The sequence below is a fragment of the Pezoporus wallicus genome, unplaced genomic scaffold (assembly GCF_028554395.1).
Source record: "Pezoporus wallicus isolate ANWC-B61680 ecotype Strahan unplaced genomic scaffold, APGP_CSIRO_Pwel_v1 contig_5787, whole genome shotgun sequence".
In the NCBI taxonomy this organism is placed as follows: Eukaryota; Metazoa; Chordata; class Aves; order Psittaciformes; family Psittacidae; genus Pezoporus; species Pezoporus wallicus.
In genome coordinates this window covers 1,747,761-1,758,895 of record NW_026637253.1, presented here as the reverse complement: position 1 = coordinate 1,758,895, position 11,135 = coordinate 1,747,761, and the positions used below count along the sequence as shown (strand labels likewise).

Here is an 11,135-nt window from a genome sequence, read left to right as displayed (position 1 = left end):
CCCTTAGATCTGACTTGCAAACCATTTAAATAAATAGTAGGCACAAACAGCAGACACTGTGTTTTTGACATTTTCCTAATTCCTTCTGCTTAGGGCTCCACACATTCCAAAGCGGTTTCTACCCCTACTTGTAATATGACAATATGACTATTTTCTTATATTTCCAGTTTACCAGGTAAGAAGACACTAAAGTATTTCTCACCCTAGTGTGCTAATTCTTGCTCAACCATGGAGTAGTCAGAATAGATAGATACAACATGATATGCATGAAAAACTTCCAGTCCCTTTGTGTTAAACTTAAGGCTTTTGAGATGTAGGCATTTGGGCAGATTTTTTTTCCAGGGAAATTACCTTTGGTTTTGAAGGTTTGTATTTTAAAGTTTCTGGAGTAACTTGAGGAAATTAGGTATTTCTGTATCTTTACATAAATTTTCAGGCACTTCAGAAATTTTTTGCAGTATTTTACTTAAATTGGCTACTGTATCTTGATCCAAGAAAGGTCTGTGGTAAATGACAGGCTAAGTGGTTAGGTCATGGTTGCATTTGTCACTTTGAAAATGAACCCTGAAACACCGTGTTTTATTACAGTGGTTCTTAAATAATAACAAATAAATGTTGTGTACCTTTGCCTAAATGCCAGCAAATGGACTCAGTTCTATTAGAATTTCATTGACATTCAGTCTGTGGCTTCATGTTGGTCAAAGCCAATTACGGTCCCAGCTGCCAAGCCTTGCTCCTAAAATCCTATTATTCCTTAGCTGTCAGGCAACTGGAGTGCAAGTATTGTAAAAAACTTTACTTTTGGTTAATCTGAATTCCAGACTGTGGATATATTTCATCATCCCCAAAAAACTTATGCTGAAGCACAACATTTGTGCAAGGTACTTGTCCTGGGTTGGGGCAATCCCAAGCACAAATACAGGCCGGAAGAAGAATGGACTGAAAGTAGCCCTGAGAACAAGGACTTGGAGGTGTTTCTTGATGAGAAGCTAAACATGAGCTAGCAGTGTGTGCTCGTAGCCCAGAAAGCCAACCGTATCCTGGGCTGCACCAAAGTGACCATCAGGTCAAAAGAGGTGATCCTGTCCCTCTGCTCTGCTCTTGAGAGACCTCACCTGCAGTACTGTGTTCAACTCTGGGATTTTCAGCACAAGAGGGACGTGGACCTGCTCAACTAAGTCCAGAGAAGGCCATGATCAGAGGGCTGGAGCATCTCTCCTGCCAAGACAGGCTGAAAGAGCTGTGGCTGTTCAGAATGGAGAAGGTTCTGGGGAGACCTTAGAGCAGATTCCAGTGCTGAAGAAATCTGGATTTTTCACAAGGGCATGTAGTAACACAACAAGGGGGAATGGCTTTAAACTGACAGACGGGAGATTTAGGCACAATAAATTCTTCACTATGACAGTGGTAAGAGACTGGCACAGCGTGCCCAGAGGACTTGTGGCTGCCCCATCCCTGGCAGTGTTCAAGGCCAGGTTGGATGGGGCTTTGAGCAAACTGGTCTAGTGGAAGGTGTTCCTGCCCATGGCAAGGGGCTGGAACTGGATGAGCTTAAGGTCCCTTCCAACCCAAACTATTCCATTATTTGCCTCAGCGCAGTTTCTCACCTGGGCACTAACAGCTAGAAGCAACTGGCTCCAGACATCTCCTGCCATTAGGCAGTTCCTGCTTTCTTCCTCAGCATCATTCTTGTGTGTAATAGCATCATCTCCTCTTTTCCAGCCTCGACTCCTTCAGACTGTTTCTGCCATTTTCTTTGCGTCTGAACTGCTCCCTATTGACCCTTCTGCTCTGAAATATGTAAATGCTGCTTTTCTTTTTAGAAACGAACTCAACAGCATAATTTGCAGATAGTCCCTAACGGGACTTATACAAAACGACAACCAAACCCTAGCGTTTTTAATCTCCGCATCCCACCCAACAGGAGATTCTGCCATGCCGCTACCCACCGGCCCGGGCGCTGCTGTGAGGTACCCCGCTGCCCCCCGCTCCGGGAAAGGATGTCCCGCCTCCAGCTCCTCTCTTGATTGGCCGAACGCTTTGCTGGCGCACTGGGGGCTGAGTCGCGAATTGGCCGAGTTTCCCGTGTCTCCAGTACCGAGGGAGAGAGGGAGGGACCGGCGAGCGGCTCTGCCGGCGGAGGAGCGGGTGGGGGGGCGGGCGGGCTAGGGAAGGAGGGGCGAGGATTAACCGGGACCGAGCGGGTAGCGGTACGGTACTGCGAAGCGAGAAGCGGGGAGCTGCCGCCGCCGCCGCCGTTGTCGCGGCTGGCCGGTGAGTACGAGGGAGCTTGGCGGTGGTAGGGGGCGGACGCGCTTTCCCCTCCTCCCCGCCCCGTGGAGCTGGCCGCAGTAGGGGGCAGGGTGGCCCCTGCCTAGCGGGGCCTTCCGCCGCCCCGCGTTATCGCCGCGGCCGGGGGCCGTGAGGGGCGGTGACAGCGAAGAGGGAGGGAGGGCGGGCGGGGGTTGCGCCTGGGAGAGAGGGCTGCCTGTGGCGAGAGAGAGCCCCGCGGCCTCGCCTGCTGCCGGAGAGGAGGGGGTGCGGGTGCCCCTGGTAATCGCTTTATGTTGGCCTGCGGCTTGCGTAATCTGCGATCAATTATTTATTTCATGCACCAGTTACGGGTCTGAGGGACAGCGTTAGGCCTGTCCCTAATATAGCTGAGCGCAGCGGAAGGGAGGCTTCCTTCCACGGGTGGTACAGGGAAGGGAAGTGGAGGGGTATTTTTTGGGGTTTAAATAGTGTTCTTAATGTATGTTCCTCTCCCTGTGGGATTTCGGGAGATACGATCGAGGGAGGGCCTTATTAACGATACATTCGTGAAGATCAAGTGGAAGACACCCTAGTCTGAGCAAAAATAACCTTGCGTGTTTTATTTCATGTGCTAGATTGGTGTTTTTCTTATCCTGTGGCAGGTTGGGCTGCTCAGCCAGCCTGGAGAGAAGGCTGGAGAAGGAAACATGTCTTCTGAACCTTTTTGTCTGGCTGCTCAAGCAAGGTTTGACTCCAAATGGTTGAAGACAGACTTACAGGTAAGGGGTTATATAGTTGTGTTGCATTGTGACCTTTCAGGTGCAGATCAAGGATGCTTTTAGTCCAAGTAACTGACAGACAGAAAACAGCATTGTTGTTGAGATAGATGTGTAGGGTTGTTTTTTTGTTGTTTTTTTTTTTTTTTCAGTATGCTGATTTAGAGCTGATATTGCAGAAACACTAACTTATTTTTTGCTGCAAACAGATCTATATTGTAAGGCCTGCCCCTTCTGCTTAGAAACAAGCTGGACTATCTTTGCAGAGTGTCAAGGCATATAGTTGAATATGTAGCATTGCTGCTAGATCTATAAATCCTTCATTTATGCTGTTGCTAAACTTCTTTACTGCATATGGGCTTGCAGCTTTAATGCACCAGACAACTGAAACAGGAGATGATGGAAATTACTTTATAATTTGAAGAATTCAGGTTAGGTTTTACTGTAGAGTTGTTCATATAATGGGTATAGGCTTCCTTTACATTTTGTCCTTTTTGAAGGGAGTTAATTTTTTGTCAGAGATACATGGTTGAAATGTACCTGATCTTTGAAATGTGATGGTGTTTGGTGAAAGTTTTTTGTCTTAGAAGATGGTCTGTTCAGGTATCAAAGTTGTGTGGTACAGGTATGATCATGCTATTATTTCTCCCGATTCAGGTTTGAAAATGAAATGGAAAGTATGAAGAAGTAGAGAGGTTTGGGTCAGATATGTTTGTTTCAGATGAAATGGGTAACTAGAGTTAAGTCCTTGTCTTATCGGTCTTCTTCCTACTTCCAGGATAGGTTGCATATAGAAACCTTACTTTGTATTCAAAATTCAAATACTTTGTATTCAAACACCTTTCCAAGTTCCTGCTCAAAACTTTGAAATTCTTGTTTGGATGGGCCAGCCAATGCTATTGTTTTGTTACAGATTAATAATAATAAAACATTTAAAAAAATTACGTCCTGAGTGACTTTACTCTGGATTACATGCTGATTACATGTTAGTTCAGCTGTTCTTCTGGTTAGGCAAGGGTTTTTGTCCTCATGCAGTTGTAATTCAGAAGCAGCTTTTCTCCAGTATTTTACATCAAACAAGCTGAATCATAATCAGAAGTGGCAGATACAGGCTTAAAGGCTATATTATTTAGTAGGTCTTGTAAATGGTATGAAATGACAGGTAATGCTCTTGGTTTGGCTAGAATAGTTCTATTTTCATCTTTTATTCTTACCAAAGTAAAAAATTTGATCCAACGTTGGCTATTTTGGCTAATGTGATAAACACAATGGAAACCAAGTTGAAACATAGTAAGAGATACAGAAATATATTTGTGTTCCCTGAAGGCTGGCTTCTAGATTACAAATATGTTGCTTCACTGATTGTAGAATAGAGAAAAATTTTAGCTTTAAAAGCGGCAATCTTTGTTTGTAGCAGCTGCTGATTATGCATTGCCTATTTTTTTTCTCTTTTAAATAGGGTGAAAAATGTGACCATGTGATTTGTTGGATTTTTCCTGTCATTTGTAGTGCCTTTTTTCTACATCTCTTTTTCTGTTTATGTAAACTCTTGACAGGAGGCTTTCAGTTGCCATCCATTCTTTAAGGATTATTTTCAGCTGAGTGTGTATAAATGCAGTGAAATATTTGTCTTTTATGAGACTGTTGTTTAGTTAATGTGTTGTAATAATTCCTTTTAATAATAAAAATCTTAATTTGTAACAAATTTCTATGAATAAGCTCTAAGTAGGAGTTCTTTACGAGTAATAACAAGCTAGACTCTAATTGCAGGGGTACTCCCTTTGTTTTCTTCCAATCATGCTGTAGTCAAAATGATGAGATTAATGAAATAAGAGAACAGTAATCATTTGTGATCTGCTGGACGCAAACATCACTTCTGTGGAATCTGAAGAGTAGCCAGGCCTCCTGGGTATAATATAATTTTCGCATTAGGCTAACTGTTTTTGGTATGACCCAGGTCCTTACCACAGAACTCTACTTGGATGTATGTGTTCAGTATTTTAAACAACATATATATGAATCTTGACTTACTCTTTTTTATTTATGAAATGGCAGATATTATCTGTCAAGTAAAGAGGTTTTGGGCTCTGGGGAATTTTTCTATTGGTTGATTGACTACTTTAGCTGCTGGTTGACTAGTGTGACCTAGCTATGTGTGAAATTTCTTCGTAGGTATAAATCCTCTCTCTTAATCCTTGAAGTTTTATGTGTACTGAATATACCGATTTCCTACAGTGTATGTTTTTACCAGCTAACTGTAGAAGGGCTTTATTGCTGTTCAAGAGACTGTCAACAGGAATTGAAAAGATGAGCATAGTACCTAGGAGAGGTTTAAAGAAAGACGTGTTAATTTATGTGAATCAAGCTGACTACAAATTAGGGTTTGGAATCAGACCCTGAAACTCATCATATTGCAGCTAGATCCTTAAATTTTCACTGTACTGCAGTGCAAGAGTGGGTAGGTAAAAGTCCTTGGATGACCAGAATTGTATTGGGGAATTCTTACCTTAGGAGATGTACAAAGATTGATTAGTCTTTAAAACCAACTTTTTGGGTTTTAAATGTTCTTTGTTCTGCACAATGTAGGGAGTATAGCTAGAATTATATATAAGTGAAGTGTTTCATTTGATGGGCTAGCAGTTGCTCTTCTTTTTTTGGTCACTGTTGCCAGAGAGTTTGCTCTTCAGAATTGATGGCTGTGGCAGTTATTGTGGATTAAGCCAATGAAATCTCTCTGAAAATCATGGGGTTCTTTTTTGCTTTAGCACAAGACAATGTTACATTAATAATGTAATATATGGTATTATAATACTATGTGCATTAATAATTCTGTAATATAGTGGTATTAGTATAGTAAGAAAAGAATGGCATGTGGATTAAAGCATGGATTGTGTTTAATCACCTGCATGCGTCACTGTTCCAGCTGGCATCCAGGCCAAATTTAAATGTTCTTACTCAGTTTTGGGATGTTGCTCTTCAGAGACAAAGCTAGTGTGATGTAGCATATTGTTATTATTCTTAAGACAGTATCAAAGACACAAGCCCTTTTGTAATAGCAGTCAGCTTCTAGCTTGCAGAATTAATTGATGTGGAATGTTAATGGAACTTTATTGTAACAATGTATTTCTTACTTACATAAATTTATCTGAAAGTAATCAAATTATTATAGGAAGCCAAAATGGTTTACAAAGACCCAAGTGGACACCATAACTATGCCATGTCTTTTTATTAACTTCGTAATTATTAACCTAGTATTGTATGATTTAAGCTGCTAGTGTAATTTTTAACTGAGAAGTAATTGCTTTATTAAAAATCTAAATTTCCTGGAGCAAAATTAAGATATATAAAGTTATCTGAAAAGACCCCACAAACTGTTACAGCTGCTGAAAAATAAGAGTAATTCAGCTCAATATGAAGTAACATCAGTTAGTACAACATATAACATGTGTAACATCTCCCATTAATAAAATAATCCTATGGAGTTATGAAACAGGTGAATTTTAGTGCAGGCCCCTTTTTCACAGGTCATATTTAATGTAGTTAGAAAGGTTAGTGTATCACTTAAATTTCTAGTTTATTGTTTTTAGATTTGAATTAGCATATTTAAAAACACCTACCTATTTATGTCTATTACTGGTAGAAACCACATTTATAGAGAAAGCTTTTGTGTAATGGGAGATCATGTTTTAATGGCAGTTTCTGAGGAAGACATCCTTTTTTTAAAAAAAAGGAAAGCATGAAGAATACACAAATCCTTCAGGAAGGGAAGATTAAAATTGTTCACTTAAACCTAGATACCCACTTTGCTGAGTCAAACTGTGCTTAAAATAATTCCGATTCAGTAGATGTATTGTCCTACTAATTTAGAATTTTATGCAGAGAATTTTAATCAGCAGCGTCTGAATAACAAAAAACGAGATTTGCTGTCAGTTAATGGAATGCATGTGCGCATTCAAATGGTGTTTAATTAGTTTGCCTATTCTAGATCCTGCAGGGAGCTGTGTTATGCTTAATAGCAGGAGTTAGAGTGAAAAACTTTCATTTTCCTGCAATGTGGAAAAAAACTTTAGGCAACAGTCAAGGTGCCTGCAAGAGAAATATGATGCATTCTCATCAGTTTTAATTGAGTTCATGGTTGGCAGGCTATTTCTGTCTTTTCTTTTTTTTTTTTTGTTAAGGAGGTGACAGTAAGCTTTTTAAAATGAAACACCCACCTGTAGGAGTAACATTGGTCTGAAATCGTTTTAGCTTCCATTCAAAGTTACATTTGACGTTTTAATTTTAATGGAAATTCCACTCTTCTGGCATCTAGATCACTGTATTTGCTTTTAAGAAGATAATGTGAATAAATGCTGTCTTGCCTATTAGAAGAAGTTAGTGAAAGTTGCTTTCTCTGGTTCATTGATTTCCTGTTCATTTTCTTCTTAATTAGGCTTTCTGATAAAAAATTGAAGGGCTTGTGTGGAAGTAGCAAACTGCAAATGAGAATTCCTACATTTCTAAAGGAAGTGAAGTTTGCAATAGAGATATTTTTCAATTATTTAAAAAGAAAGTAATGCTATTCCTCCAAAACAGCGTTTTCCAGAAGGAGGTGGTGAGGACCGTATGTGGAGTAATAGGTTAGAGAAATTAAATTATGCAACTATTTGGGCTCAGACAGAACTACTGTTCTGCAAGTGGAGAAAGAGAATTTCTCTTCTAAGTTGGATGGAATTGCATAGTTTTTCTTTGTGTATGACCATTAACTGTTAGTAGACTTTGGAAGCAAGTGGAAGACCGGTAGGCTGTTATTATAGAGACCTTGGTAGCTTAACCTCAAATCCTTTGAAGTAATGTGGGGCTGCTGAACTTTTCTGTCTTTGCTATCAGAGTTTTAGAGCAATATGTTTAGATCTAATGATGTTTTACTGTGCTTTGCCTAAGTGCGATAAGCAGCTGTGGTTCAGGGCATGTTCAGCAGGGAAGGAAGGAAGTAGGATGAAATGCTGAAGAAGACAACAATGAAAAAGGAAACACAAGCTGAATGGATTCAAAGAAGCAAAACCAATAGAGGGACTTGGGAAAAGATTGTTCTGTGATTTTCTTCACTATTACTGGCTGATTTTTTTTTTTTAATCTATTTCTAAAGTAAAATGTTTTCATGTAGTCTTAAATACAGCCAGTGTGTAATGTAGAAGTAACCAAATGGAAGAACAGATACTCTCTTCCCCAACCACCCTGGCAATTTTGAGGTGAAGATTCTTTAAGTAGCTTGTATTTCAAATCCATATTGATATTTTATGATTATGAAGTCACTTTCTTGAACTCCCAGGGCAGTTATATGATCAGGAATTCTACCTGGTGAGTCCTTGTCCTTTTGTGTTATTTCCTTTTCTTGGCTTCATTTTTCTTGAGCTCAGGTTAATTTTTATGGAGTCTTCTGTGCTTTCTGCAGAAAAGTGTATGAACAAAATCGCAGCTGCTGAATATTCTTAAAATAGTTTATTAAAAGCAAAATTGCAGTGCTGCTTTTAGAATTCTCAGAAACTTAACTGGTTATGATTGCAGGATTTACTTTTGTTCACATGTAAGGAAATGTTAATGCCAATGTCTTATTCTCTAAATTTGATGGGAATGGACGGGAGTTTCACTGCAAGCCCTTTTGGAAGATGGCAGCAGGATATGGCAGCAACCAGACTAGGTATCCCTTTGACTTAAATGTTGTACCAGACCGAATAAATTACAGTTTAACTGCAGAGATCAGATTAGCAAAAGATTACATTGAGGGCTGCCCTGTTTACAATACAGTATAAGTCTGCTTAGATCCTTGCTTTTTTGGCTTGGGAGAAGCGAGCAGGGCTGAGGTCTATGAGGGAAGTATGAATGTGGGGGGTAACATGCTTTACAAGCACAGAAATCAAGATGTCGTCCGGGGGTGAGAACATGTAACAGATGATGGAAGACTTTTTGGGGTTTGTGAAGGTGAGGTGCATTGGAGATGAGGGTATGTGGCTGTGGTCTTATCTGAGAGGAGGTCAGGAGACATCATGGGAAGAGCAAGGGAGATTTTGGGCATGGAGAATGACACTTGATTTGGTGGAACCTGAATACAGGTCAAGGTTGTAAGGTGGTGAGTAGTGCTGATGGAGCATAGAGCTGCTGTTGTCTCAGTCTTGGGAAGGCAGCGTATAGGTTGTGAGACTGGGAGGGACTTGAATCCTTGTGAGTTTTTACAGAGTGTACATTTCTGGCACTGTTGCCAGTTTCAAAAGTTCAATGGAAACTCAATTATTCTTAATTTGTTAACTTATTGAGTTTGCCAAGTTCATCTCCTTAAACATTCACAAATGAAATTACTAAGTTATTAGGGGGAAGGATGTCCATATAAATCAGACAATCTAATGGGAGAGTGCTAGTACACGTAGGTGCTCTTGTACTTGCAACCCCAGTATGTCAGAAATAATGAAGACACCAAATGTGTTTTTCTTGTCTTGCACTGCACCATCGACTGCCTTGTGAACTTTCTTCAAAGAACTGAGTGAAAGAAGAGTCACATTTTATTTTGAAAATAGAAACCAGAGCGATGTTCTCCAAATTTGTTCTGAGCAAAGTTGAGTCTTCTGTTGCAGCACTTGGATGTGTTGACAGACTCTTTGCAAATGACTGAATGCAGGAAGAGTTGGTGGTAGCAAAAGAAGGAAGTAATATGTGCTTATGCTGCCTAAGATAGTCTTAAAACACTGTAGAAAGAAAGAAAAGCATGATTGTCTAGTCAAAGTAGATATTTGACTTTTCTGCCATACAGTTATCTTCAGCTGCTGGTTTTACAGAATAACAAATGGTTGAGGTCAGAAGGTACCTCTGAAGGTCACACACACACAGTATCACAGTATGTTAGAGATTGGAAGGGACCTCGAAAGATCATCTAGTCCAATCCCCCTGCCGGAGCAGGAACACCTAGATAATGTTACATCTGGTTTAATCCCCCTGCTGAAGCAGATTCACTTAGAGACAGTTGTCCAGGACTGTGTCTGAATGGCTTTTTAATATTTTTGAAAATGAAGACTCCGCAGCCTCCCTGGGCAGCCTGTGCCACAGCTCTGGCACCCTCACAGTGAGGAAGTGTTTCCTGTTCAGAGGGAATGTCTTACGTTTCAGCTTATGCCCATTGCCTATGATGCCACTGGACACCACTGAAAAAAGCCTGGCTCCATCTTTTTTATACCTTCCCTTTTGATATTTATATACAGTAACGAGTTCCCCCCCAAGCTTTCTCTTCTCCAGGCTAAACAGTCCCAGCTCTCTCAGCCTTTCCTCATAGGAGAGATGCTCCAGTCCCTTAATCATCTTTGTGGTCCTTTGTTGCACTCTCTTCAGTATGCCTATGTCTTGCTCATACAGGGGAGCCCAGAACTGGACCCAGTACTCCAGATGTGGCCTCACTAAAGATGAGTAGAGAGGAAGGATTGCCTCCGTCAGCCTGCTGGCAACATTTCTTCTAATGCGGCCTGAGAACCCATTAACCTTTTTCATGCCAAGAGCAAATTGGTGGCTCATGTTCAACTTGGTGCCCACCAGAGCTCCCAAGGTGTTTACTGCAAAGCTGCTTTCCAGCTGGGTTACCCTCAGCACTTGTTTTGGTGCCTGGGGTTGTTCTCCCCATGTGCAGGATTGTTCAACTTCTCCTTGTTGAACTTCATGGGGTTCCTGTCACCCCATTTCTCTAGGCTGTCAAGATCCCTCTGGATGGCAGCATGACTCTAGTATATCAACCACTCCTCCCTGTTTCTGTTGGTTAAGTGAAATATTTTCCTCTAGGGAGTTGTGAAGCTTCTATTACGGTTATAGAATTTTAGGGTCATCAAAATAAAATTGCTGGAATAATTTATCATTTAAAACTTCAGACTTTTCTTTCACTTGAGTATTGTAGTGGTGATTCACTGTTTAATATGTCTGATCAATGTAAAGTAGATTAATAGTGAACTTGTTACAGTTAGAATCGAGTTGCACTCAGTTATGGCAGGAGTTGATTGTAAATACTGTTTCTTAATTGTCCTTTCAGTGGGTTGCTTTGATTATTGCTACACATAGTTTCTTTACTTTCAACATGTCTCCTTTTCTCCCTCC

General features: G+C 40.6%; 1 protein-coding gene across 7 annotated transcripts in view; it reads left to right on the top strand.

Annotated features, from left to right (window-relative positions):
• Positions 1-2,174: 2,174 nt before the first annotated feature.
• Positions 2,175-11,135, top strand: part of HERC2 (HECT and RLD domain containing E3 ubiquitin protein ligase 2) — a 107,298-nt gene continuing 98,337 nt past the window's right edge. For all 7 annotated transcript variants that reach the window (XM_057404478.1, XM_057404476.1, XM_057404474.1 and 4 more), the window contains exons 1-2: positions 2,175-2,274; positions 2,916-3,032. In XM_057404478.1, coding sequence (XP_057260461.1) covers positions 2,961-3,032 — 72 coding nt within the window. In that variant the 5' untranslated portion in view covers positions 2,175-2,274; positions 2,916-2,960. The remainder of the gene's footprint in view (positions 2,275-2,915; positions 3,033-11,135) is intronic.